This window comes from Oncorhynchus kisutch, linkage group LG16 (assembly GCF_002021735.2).
Source record: "Oncorhynchus kisutch isolate 150728-3 linkage group LG16, Okis_V2, whole genome shotgun sequence".
In the NCBI taxonomy this organism is placed as follows: domain Eukaryota; kingdom Metazoa; phylum Chordata; class Actinopteri; order Salmoniformes; family Salmonidae; genus Oncorhynchus; species Oncorhynchus kisutch.
The window spans coordinates 24,788,111-24,800,285 of NC_034189.2; the positions used below are offsets into that span (position 1 = coordinate 24,788,111).

Genomic DNA, 12,175 nt, shown 5'->3' on the forward strand with positions numbered 1-12,175 from the left:
GCTCTAACGCAACAAAATGTGGTATACGTCAAAAGGGTATGAACACTTTCTGAAGGCACTGCATTTCAATAGTCAGTGCATGGAGGGGTAGACTTCAAGGATACGCCATTACAGTCATGCAGTGCCGATTTTTAAATTGCTCACAATGATGCTTGAATAACACAGTCTTACCATGACAATGAGAGAGGAAGCAGGAGGGATGAGACGGTAAAGAAAAGAGGCACATGAAAGGAGGGTTCCAGGTGAGTTTCTTTCAAACACATTTCCCTTTATTGGCATGGTGAGGCTGATGAGAATTGCACATAAAAACAAAATTCACAAGAAAGTCATACAATAGGTAGAACCACAAAGGCATTGGTAAGGACTTGGCAGAAGGCAACGTGGATAGGACACAAACAGGTAACAACCCAAAGCAATACCCCCGCCCCCTCCCACCCCCCTCTGCCCAACACACACACACACACCTGCCTATAAACACACACATGCACACACACACACACGCTCACACCATTGTCCTTCCAAAAGAAACATGATCACCCAACAAACGTTTAAGCAGTGGCAAATTCCTCAGTAGTTCACATTGTTAAAAAGTCTGACACAGTTGACATTTTGAGGACCATAAGGTGTTATAATATATTACTACTCTAGGCCATTTACAAAGCAGATTTTTTTATTTTATTACAATGATTAAAGCCACATCTATCAAATGGGACGCGACACCATTACCCAAGCGCTGTACATAAAATAAAAAACATGTTGAAATACAGGTGGATGGGGAGATTTCCCCACCACTGATTTTGCCTCTGCATCAAGGAAATTAGCTCGTTTTCATCTACACAAGTCAAACTTCATGAAAGGTGGCCTGTGATCAGCGAAGCTTTCATACAAAAGAGTTCTACCTCTTGCAATGTAGGCTGGTTTTTCTTGTTACTTAGCTTGCACTATAAACAGGATATTAATTGCACCAGAAAGCACAAGGTTACCTTTAATGTCACGTTGAAGGTGCTGTGGTATCTGGACTGTGTGGCAGCAGCGCCTAATAGAAAATGGTGCGGCTCCATGCAGTATTGAGTAGTTTCTTTAGGCTTATAAGATGTCATTCAAGTAGTGCCATTTAGAAAGGAGAGCCTGATATCCAAAGTACTATGCGCTGTATCGGCTGTCATCATTTAATAGCCATGCGCTACACAGACAAATGTTTTGATGCTAGGATGCTTGTTGTTAAACACTACAGTTTTAACAGTGTGTTTTCCATGGTATTAGTTTACATTTGTACAGTTGCCACAATGTTCTACACAAACACACAGACCTGAACGTACACTAAATGGGCAAACACGAGTGTTGAGCAAAACATTCTGTAAGTGTTCTCTATTGGGTGATAAGGGTCATGTGACCATGCTAAGACACTGGAATGGAATCCCTGTATGTTGCCAGCGATTGGGTAATGGGTCAGGGTCCAAAACCACACAACAATATGAGCTAAAATACAACTTTGAAAAATAATTTATTGCTTTTTTATATACTTTTTCTTTCATTTATATTATTATTATTTTTGTAATTATTGTGAATATTAATAGTATTATCATCATATATATATATATATATATATATATATATATAATATATAAATATATATATATATATAATATATAAATATATATATATAATATATATATATTATATATATATATATATTTTGTACATCAAATACAAGATTTTTTAAAATTCAGGAAAGAAAATTGTAAACTTTTGTTTGGCATTCACATAATCAAGCGTGTGGAGCAACGAAACAGATTTTTACAGTGTGGTACAACAAAAATACCTGGAAAATCATTTTATTGCTTCATGTTCTACGGTGTATAAAGGAAAATAATGTGGTAGACATTTTGTCATGGCTGCAAACCACTGTTGTGGAGACAGAAATCACTTGGACAATGAGCAGCATATCTCATGATGAGCCACTGTCGAGGAGATTATAATAGATTTTTTTTATTGTTTCTGAAAGGCATAGAATGTAATATTCCCACATTATTGTACACCTTACCCACTGATTGTAAGTGAAATAACAAAAATCAAATCAAAATATAAATAGCAAAAATGTGTGAGGTACACCATGTGAGATGGAGAGGATAAATATTTTTGATTCAGATATTAAAATAAATAGATAAATATGCACGGTTTATCCTGATTAAACAGATTAAACATAGTAGTAGTCTTTTCTCACTGAGAGTAAAATTATCAAAACGAGAACCATAAAAAGCATTGAAATCAAAATGAATTGATATATATATATATACTGATTGTTTCAGAAATATTATTAAAAATGGGGTTTGTTTCATTACAATCATGAAAAAACACGTTAAAAATGCATTTTATACTTGTTGTATACGGAAAAACACTGATTGAGAAACTTTAGAAACAGATAAAACTATACATGGGTAACTTTTTTCCCCCAACAAAACAATTCTTAAAAAAGGAAATTTGTTCACATGCTCCATCAAAATGAGCCTCCTACACATTTTTACAATCATGTCATGTCCTCCTAAACTTCATGTAGGTGTACAATATGTCTTACATCATTGTAATAACTACAGATCGACATTCTTAATTGAGAAAATGTCTTCATCATTTTAAAAAGGCTGCATTTTACAGTGCATAGCTGTAACAAATAAAGAACTTTGTTTGATATGTACACAAAATAAAAATATTCTTTTTGATAATATCTGTATATACAGGGCTACATTTTTTGTCCTGAAAATCTAGACAGCAACGTTATCTTGAGCCTCCAAGATACACTTCCCTATACTCTCGTTAATTACGTAACACCACATCCCAAACACCAGATTAAAAAAAAAAACTAAAAGAATAATCAAAGACAAAAAGAAAAAAAAAGACTGAACGAGCTGCACATGTTTCACCACTCAAAGCATAGTTGGGTTTTTGTAGTGCTTGGAGAGAAGAAAAAAAATCTCATGAATGTTTTTGTCTTTCACTGACTGTTGTACAGCAGTAAAGCACACACATCTGTGTACAGGGTTATGAGGATTCACTGGCTTTCCAGGTACTGTCTCTTCCCAGCTTCTTCAGCAGCTATGTTCATGTAAACGTTGTTTTTAATATACTTTTTGTTATATTTATATATATATATATATATAGGTCTATATATATATATATATATAGATTCCTCTTTATATACTCTCTTACATAGAGTGTAAAACTTCTCGTAGTCAAAGGACAGAAGCATTAGTGAGGTATCAAGACATCCCTCTTGGTAGACAGCGGCTGCTAGAGCACTTGTTACCTTCTCAAGCAGCGCTGGGCCTCTCTCAGCAAGCTGTCAAAATCCATGGAGTCATACTTGCTTTTAGTGGAGGCTGGATCAAAGTCGTCAGAATGGGAATCTGAAACCAGAGATTCATTTTGACATCAGTGTTAAGCAACCTAAGTGGTCTCCTGTAAGTCGCTCCGGATAAGAGCGTCTGCCAAACGACTAAAGTGTATTGTAAATGTCTGGACACAAAATGTCGCTGGACACAAAATACCTGTCTCACAGATCAAGGCAAGTGGCACGTCTACATCAATCTCAAAGAACCCATCTGCATCTGTTACTTTTCAATAAGTCCCAAAGTTATCCGTACTCCCCTCCAATGTTTCATATCTCTCCTGAAATGAGGTCTTTAGACACAATGTTTACATGATTAAAATGCTCAGGGTGGAAAATAAAGCTTTTCCTGACACCGAGTGACCAAAAAAATCCCAAACTGAGCGAGTGGCGGAGGCATCTATTTTGAATGGTCAGCGCGATAATAAACAAGTGTCTTATCTCTCGTGGCAGACAGCTTCACAAATGGGGCCCCCACACACAGGCTGCGGCAAACTTTGGGAGCTTGAGAAATGGGAATGACCATGGCAAGCAGGAGATGCCAGTCGTGATCTAATGCTATGGCCAAGGGGTGGATTGTGTCATGCCGCACACCTTGACGGATGAAAAATACCCATGCACACTACTTAGAACTAATGGACAGTGTCTCGGAAAACAACAATAAAAAAAAAAATTGAGACGAGCGCGCCGGGCAAGATTGAGAGGAGGGACTGAGGTCGCTACCGCATGACATTATTCAAGTTCCCTCGCTTTGGACACTACGCTTTTCTCTTCTTTCTTTTCGCCTTCCCTTTTTCTCCTACTCCCATCACGGGGCAGTTTGGGATAGCCTGAACTAGTTTTTCTCTCTCAAAAAAAGAGAGGAAGCAGAACGAAGGTCTTTCTTTTCATTCCGAGAGACTGATTAGCTGTCTTAGCGCTCCATGTCTTTTCTCAAGGACCTCGGAAATATACAAGAATGCCTTCATTCCTTTGAAGAACATGTTATTTTTCCTTCTGCCATGACCTACTGACCTCCCAGTGGCCCTGCATTAAACATTCCCCATTTCACTCTCTGTCAAGGGATGAATGGCGAGTGGAATATGGGAGCAACTGTACAAGCCCCACTCTGCATCTTAACCTCCATCATCAAATGGAGCAAATGACCTCTTATGGCCACACAGGACAGCATCCACCTTGGTGGACTGACTGACTATTTAAACATCGATGCCAAAATGTCTACCCTCTTATTGATACTGGGCAATAGTATAGGTAGAGGATGAGAAAGAGAAGGATGGACCAGCCATTTTCTATTCTTGTTTTCAACATCGGTGTCTGTCGAGGGAGAAGCAGAGATATTTTTTATTAATGTCTTGTATTATTTGTCATATTCGTCATCCGGCACCACGTCCATCTGAACATCGAGTCCAGTCTTTCATGCGGATGAGGTTTCTTTTTCGGTGCATGCATGTGTAAGTTGTGTACCTTTTCCTCAGATGAATCGACTAGCTCTACCCGTGCTTTTATGTCGACGGCACTTTGTAGGGCTGCCGTCTTAAGAACCCGAGCCTGTGTCTGTCTTTGTCTATAAGTGTCGCATGAGGAAGAGATGGCTGATTATTAGTCAATCAGGCCTCCGCTGTCAGGCTCGTTTCTTCATCCCCCTCTTCCCTCCCGTCAACCCTTCATCCTTCTCTCAGTGGATGACACGCTGCTAGGTACCACAGCGAGGTCTTTCCTCTGTTGAACGCCACAACAGCTGGCAACAGATGGAGGCTCACCCAGGAGGGATGGGCTGATGGGACTTAACCTTGCCCCCCTCCACCCCTCCACCCTCCTCTTCATCCCACTCCCCCCTCCCTCTCTCCTTCCATCTACCTCTCTTTACCCTCCAAGAGGACCAGAGCATAAACTATACATCACTGTATATAGGGTATCAAAACAAATCACAGATAAGCTTTTAAAGAATCTTGCGCTCATCTTTCCAATTACTTGTGCATTGACTAAGTAGAAAGATATAGGCTTTGAGCAATGGAATGGAAGAAGGCCTCCCGATTCCTCGAGATATACTCCAATATGGGTGGCGGTAAAAGAGCAGTTCTATTCCTGGACTGGTACACAGAACCGTGATGCCTCGAAGGTGAATTGTAAAGCTTGGGGAAGGGTAAATATATGCTCTTTCATTTTAAAAGGTGTCACTTGAGCCTATTTCTTTCCCAGCTTCCCCCTCCATCCCTCCCTTTGACAGTCCGCCTGTATTGGCCGTGGCTCCGGGGTTCTCCCGAGCAACAACAAAGCAGAACTTACCCAAGTCTGTATAATTCGATTTGCAGAACTGCTTTTGTCCACCGAAGCACAGCTCGAACTGGGGCTCGTTTGACCGGCGCAAGGTGTGTCCGTTTTCAAGGGCAGCGAAGGCGTCACAAGTGTAGCGGTAGGTGATGAAACCAAAATTGTCCCTGCAGTCAGGAATAGAAAAACGACGTCAGGGCCTCCTCTGTTAGTGGACATCCACACTATTTATTTATACAGTAAAATGTATCTGTAGGGCTCTTTTTAGGCTAGGAACAGATAAGATGAATAAAACATGATTGGAATGCATACAGCTCCATCCCGCCCTGCGTCTCCACTCGACTTTGACATAGAAGTCGATGCAAAGCCCTGAAAGAAATGATGCTTTTCCGTGTTCCACCTAACCCAGATGGTAGGAATGAATGGACACAATGTATCACAATGAATCCTATTACCTCCCTATATAGCCAACACACACGCATGCACGCACGTCACACGCGAACACCGTCCCGGGGCCTTACCCATCATCTCTCAGGTTCACGGCACACTCTTCGATCTCGCCGAAGACTTCAAAACGCCGCTTTAGCTCGGTTCGCGTGCTGTCGGACCTCAGTCTCCCCACGTACACCACCCGTCTCTCCTCCTGCTCATTAAAGGATAGAAAGAGAGAGGGAGAGAGATAAAGGAGGAGTACTTCCCTCTCGTTCATCCTGTTTCCTTCCCTTCAGGTTCACTCGGTGGCCGTAATGAACTACTCGGAACACCCGGTGGCGAGCGCTGACGTGAGGCCACCCTTTTGTTGCTCCAGTCTTGTTTTGTTCCTCCTTGATTGGTTGGGCTGTGCTAAATACCTCCTCTTATCCGATAGGACAGAGAGGCTTTAGCGATCGTCTTAGATCTACCTGTTCATTCACTTGTCTTTTCTGTCTTTGTTTCTGGCCCATATTGAACCGTATATTTGTTTTCAATCCAGTGACAAATATCAGAAGGAAGCCTTTGCTCTTTCCATAGCTCGTCCTCTTTCGTTATAGTCTCAGAACTGAACATGAGTTAATGAGTTGTTTATGCCATACAGTAGGCTCCAGTTAATATGCCATTTAGAGAAACCTGTATGAAACACCATCAGGAACAACAGGAGGCCGGGGGGGGGGGGGGGGGGGGGGGGGTCACACAATGTTCCTCGAACCACAAAGGACACAAAGGTCACAGCGGAATAATTTTGGACCTAAAGCACGAGGCTGCAATCATGGTTTTGGGAGCAATTTAATTGCGTCTGCTAATCATATAATGCAGAGCAAGCTTCAGGGCTACGTTGTATCACTGGTATTATTTACTTATTCACTAATTTACTTGCCATTACTGGGGCAAGTCTATTGGGATCCATTCAAATTTTGAAAGCTACCTCAGGCCACTGGTAACTTATACATGTAAATCAGTTGCCTGGTACTAAAACTTAAAGTTCACCTCCGCAAAGAAGCTAAACTAAGGCTCTGTCCCAAAAAAACACCCTGTTCCCTACGTAGTGCACTACTTTTCACCAGAGCGCTATGGGCCCTGGTCAAAGGTAGTGCTCTATATAGGGAACAGAGTGCCATTTGGGATGCATCCTCAATGGCAAGACATAAGTGTTCTTTTTCTCTGGCTCTTCTTCACATACAGTGTGCGGAACTAGTTATTTAATTCCTGACAGCTGATAAATATGCCGGCTTTCCAAGACGGCACCCAAGGTAGAGTCCTGCATCGGGTCTGATATCCACAGGTCCCTATGTTTGACCAGCAAAAGAAGCTGCCGGGTGGAATGAAAATATTCTTTCAACCCGCGGGTCGGCTTGCGGTTCAGAACAATTATACTGCAGGTAGGAAACATTCAACGTTTTCTTTTTTTACGAACCCATGACCATGTTGTTTGGCACTGTGTCGCAAATTCCATTCGGTGAATGGTAAGGCAGACAGGCTACCAGCCACACATGCAGCGAATCAGGGGACTGTCCATTATATGTGTGGTGCTGAAACACAAAACCAGTAGATGGATACACAGCCTGAAAAGCATATTTGTTTATGATAGGCTAATTCAGTTGATTATCAGTTAATAATCCAGGCTGCATCACATCCGGCAGTGATTGGGAGTCCCATACGCCGGCGCACAATTGCCCCAGCTTCGTCCGGGTTTGCCCTGGGTAGGCCGTCATTGTAAAAAAAAAAAAATCTGAACTGACTTGCCTAGTTAAATAAATACAAATATATAATCATCTTATAATGTTAATTCAGGCTTTCGTTCATTTAGACCATATCAAATTTAAACCTGTGTGGCTGTTAAAAGTTTGAGTATAGCATACTAAATAAATCTATTTTTGCAGCCTATATTCGATTCTGGGAATTGTTGATTTAAGTTTCAATTAAACTTTTTGAATATTTAAACAAAATTGAATGCAAAGGTTTTGTTATGTCGGTTATAGACTTTCAGGAGGTAAGATGGCTAATGAAAATGCCCTTTTCTTCAGAACGATTGAGTTGTCAATATGAGTTGTTATATTTTCTCATTGTGAAAATAAAATATATTGCTCTTTACTAATGGCATGGTTTTCTTTTATCCAAATGTTGAATAGACACGCAGACAAATGAAGTCATCATATTTTTTTTAGAAGTTGATATTTGTCGGGTCACAGATCGGCTCTCAGAACAATTCTATGCCGATGGGTTGGGTTGTGGAGAAAAATCTGTCCTAATGTCGGGTATCGGGCGAAGCTCAGAATTGATGTGGCCGGCGTAGGGCGGGTGCAGCTCAACAAAAACTGCCCTGTGCAGGACTCCACCCCAAGGCTGGCAGTCAGTGTACGTGTGTGTGGCCCTCACATCCGCTTGCCTCCCAAACCTCTACTGACAGCTTGGCTTTGCTGCCCATAACCGCCTCGTCTAAAATGTATGCAGGCTAAAGCTGTGCGTGTGTGCATTACTTGACGTGTGCCTTTATCAGTCTCTGTTAGCATGTTCCAAACGAGCGCAATACTAAACAGAGAGAAGGGGTTGAGAATTGATATTCATCCCACTTTGATTCAATTCAAACTAGATCACTAGAAAGATTCCTTATTTGAAGTGTACATTGCCTTGGCGGCGAATTTCCCTTTTTATCCCTCCTCCCACTCTTGCCGTTTCTAACATGTGCCCCTGTGGTGTGATTAATTAGAACTGACACCGTTCCCAGATGCCGGAGACTTTTAAAAATACACAACCTGGAGATAAAGAGGAAACGAGTGGAGCCCTGAAAGATTCAGTGACTCACTTTGCATGTATTCATTCATTAGAGAGGAACAGTAGGCAGGAGGCACGGCCACGGGCCCACAACTGTCTGCCCTGTCTAGGTAGTGAGACAGCGATGGGTACAGCTGGGAGATATTAATGCCAGGCTGCTGTTAGAAGGATGGATGAGAGAGAGAGAGAGAGAGAGCGAGAGAGAGGGCGAGAGAGAGGGAGAGCGAGAGAGTGGTTGGGAGTGTAGAGAAAGGCAGCGAGAGAGAGAGAGAGAGAGGTGAAGAGAAAGAGGGATTGGATGGGTGGGAAAGTAGAGAGATAGGCAGAGAGGGCGAGGGTGGGTGGGTTGGAACGTAAGGACATAAGCAGAGGGAGAGAGAGAAAGATCAGAAAAGAGAGAATATAAGAAGAATGACAGGGGAACTCACTATTGCTTTTTCACTTTGCCTCTCCCTCTGCTCGGCCCTCTGGGACTCCCTCTTCTGGTAGTCCTGGCGATACTCCTCCCGCTTCAGACGCTCGTGTTGGTATTCCTCGTAGCTGTCGTACCTGTGGAGGGACCAAACAAAACCCATCACTTTCACTGTCCTCCACCGCCCTTCCAACATCCGCCCTTCAATTTGACGCCAGCAGTTATGAAGCGTATCGGCCGGAAAAAAACCCACCAACGAGATGGGCTAAATTTCTCAGAGGGGTAGGGAAACAAACAAACGCATTAATAAGAAGATGCCTCCTCCCCGCTGTTAAGGTTATGGATCCCACAGGAGGCCCGCGGGAGATTGTGGATAGCGGGAGAGGCGTACAGTTGGGAGTTGGGCAGCTGCCACTGTCAGCACTACTTGACGTCATTACTTTCTGCTTAGTTAGGGCTTCATCCGGGGGGAAAGAAGTGCAACTTTTCTCTCTCAACTTCCTCGTCAAGATTTGTCCATGCATTGGAGAGATGGGAAGAGTTGGGGATTTCCTGGTGTCGTTAGGCTCATCAATAGCAAATCATTTTGGAGCTAGGAGTGACTGTCAACATTTTACACTCCCTGTGTTTGTACATAAGGACATTGTACAGGGGTTCCACAATCCTGCTGGTTTTCAATCAATTCATGTTGTTGGTTAAAAGGCAAGGATGAAAACAAGCATTAACTGCAGGGACTGGATCATCAGACCAGAGCTGTTTACCCCTGGTTTAGTGTAAGGGAATGTGGTGGACCCTTACCTTGGCCTGCGGCTGAGGGGGGATCTGGACTGAGATCGAGACTGCGAGTGAGGGCTTTTGTGGGTCCTGGATCGGTAAGTGCTGGAGTCCATGTTGTGACGAGGCCTGCAAAAAACGGAATGCACATTAATCATCAAGATATCATCCAGGATATTTAAAAAATGTGTGCATATCTGAAATGCGTATCTCGAAAAAACGATAATGTTGTCTAGACATGCCAGTCACTGTACCTTGGCATCCCTAAATCATAGCCTTTTCTTGCAAGATGACAGACAGTCACAGTGTAAAATCTAACCATAAAAAAAAACACATAACCAAAAGTCCAAATATATTCAGCTAATTTTTTTTAACACATTTTCCTAGTTCTACTGAATTTGACTTGCTAGACTCTGCTTCTGCACAGTGCAGCTGGGAGATGTTCTCACCTTTTCCCCCCATCAGGGCCAGTATATACATGCTCCTCGTATCTATGTTAAATGAGGGGAAGGTCCTTATTCCCTGTGGCCTAACTCTAAAGCTAGTAGCCCTACACAGAGTACACGCTCTCATTGCTTAATTATTGAACAGATGCTGAAGAAGGCAGACTTGAGTGATAGAGGGAGAGAGGCTAGGCAACGGTCAAACGTCCACAGAGTTAAGGAAGACGAGAGTTTGGAAAGAGATGGGGAGTCGAGAGGATTTGAGAGAGAAAAAAATGGATTTGTTGAAATTGTTTCCCTTTGAGTTCTTGAGTGAGCTCTTGAGATTGAGGTACTTTTACTCCGGTAAACTTAGTCATCACCTTTTATGTGGTAATTTTTTCTTCTTTTAAGTACCAACCATCTTTAGAAACCTTGTGACTTTCTCGGTGTACTGTGTCATGAGGTTGGTGATAGTCATCCGAGTGAGTGATTTATCAAGGGTAAAGAACTTCAAAACAGAGGGCAAAGCTAACCTCCATTGAGACCTTTCATTAACCCAGCAAACAAACTTAAACTCACTTATGAGCTTGAGGGAAGTGAACAAAGAGTCTATCCAGTTTGCGAGGCACTCAATGCAAACTCGCTGATAAAGTCTCCTTATATGTGTCGTCCTACTCGGTACCTATAACGTTTAAAAAAAAAAAAAACACAGTACCCACTCTGCTCTGATCAAAGGGAACCATGGGAAATGTAGTTCTCTCTCGAGCTGCTGTGATAATACACACTGTTTTCAGAGGAGGGGGGGTCCAGAACTAAACTCACTTCCCAGATTTGGCTTTCATCTTCCGGGACAAAGGGGGGTTCGCCTGGCGCTCAGCAAAAACAACAGCTGCAGCTTAAAACAACATGCACTGCATCAAACAGAGATCCCAGGAAAACGGAGGAGGAGATGAGAGACAAGACCTTGCCATGGGAAATGAAGCTTTGACAACGTTGAAGCAACCAAAGCCCAGCGCCTCAGTCGCTTCATCATTTTCCTAGTTGCCTCTTTCTCAGATATACCATTTTGATAGCACATGACTAACACACCAAATCTCCTTGTCTGGTATTTCCCAGTGGAACTGTCGGTCTGTAAGTATCAAGCTTCTCATAGTAGGAGTGCTGATCACGGATCAGTTTAGCCTTTTAGAGCATAGTGAATAAGATTATGTACATGAGGGACCTGCTCTGAGATCAGCACTTCTACTCTAAGAAGAGTGATACATACAGCCTCTGCTCTATAGTAAAGTCTATAGAGAGAGTTGAGCTTGGCTAGCCTCATTACACCAGCCAATTGCAATCCACTGTCCAGTAGTCTAGCCAGTAAGGATTCTCCCTGACCCTGCCACACTCTCATATTGTTAAAGCCTATTTCCTGTGGAATATAATGAGTCTCCCCAATGTTTTTAGCTCAAGCTGGGGATGCTGAAGCAGCTGAAGCTAAAGGAGGCCCCATACTGGGAGACTGAAGAGACTCAGAGCACAGGGCCTATCCTCTACTGACACGACTCTGACAGCTGAGGAGGCCTGTTGACACGACTGAGCTGTCCACCCCCTGCCGGGAACACTGTCAGAGCCGCCCACAACCTTTAGGCAACGCTCAAACAACGTTCGAACAACAGA

At 42.7% G+C, this 12,175-nt stretch overlaps 1 protein-coding gene across 5 annotated transcripts in view; it reads right to left on the reverse strand.

The window, feature by feature from the left end:
• Window positions 1–236: 236 nt before the first annotated feature.
• Window positions 237–12,175, reverse strand: part of ppargc1a (peroxisome proliferator-activated receptor gamma, coactivator 1 alpha) — a 44,724-nt gene continuing 32,785 nt past the window's right edge. For 2 of the 5 annotated variants that reach the window (XM_031792070.1, XM_031792071.1), the window contains exons 9-13: window positions 10,113–10,217; window positions 9,331–9,451; window positions 6,175–6,299; window positions 5,669–5,820; window positions 237–3,401 (exon numbers count right to left, since the gene is read on the reverse strand). In XM_031792070.1, coding sequence (XP_031647930.1) covers window positions 3,298–3,401; window positions 5,669–5,820; window positions 6,175–6,299; window positions 9,331–9,451; window positions 10,113–10,217 — 607 coding nt within the window. In that variant the 3' untranslated portion in view covers window positions 237–3,297. The remainder of the gene's footprint in view (window positions 3,402–5,668; window positions 5,821–6,174; window positions 6,300–9,330; window positions 9,452–10,112; window positions 10,218–12,175) is intronic. The other 3 variants (XM_031792073.1, XM_020504244.2, XM_031792072.1) reach the window with 2 other exon arrangements.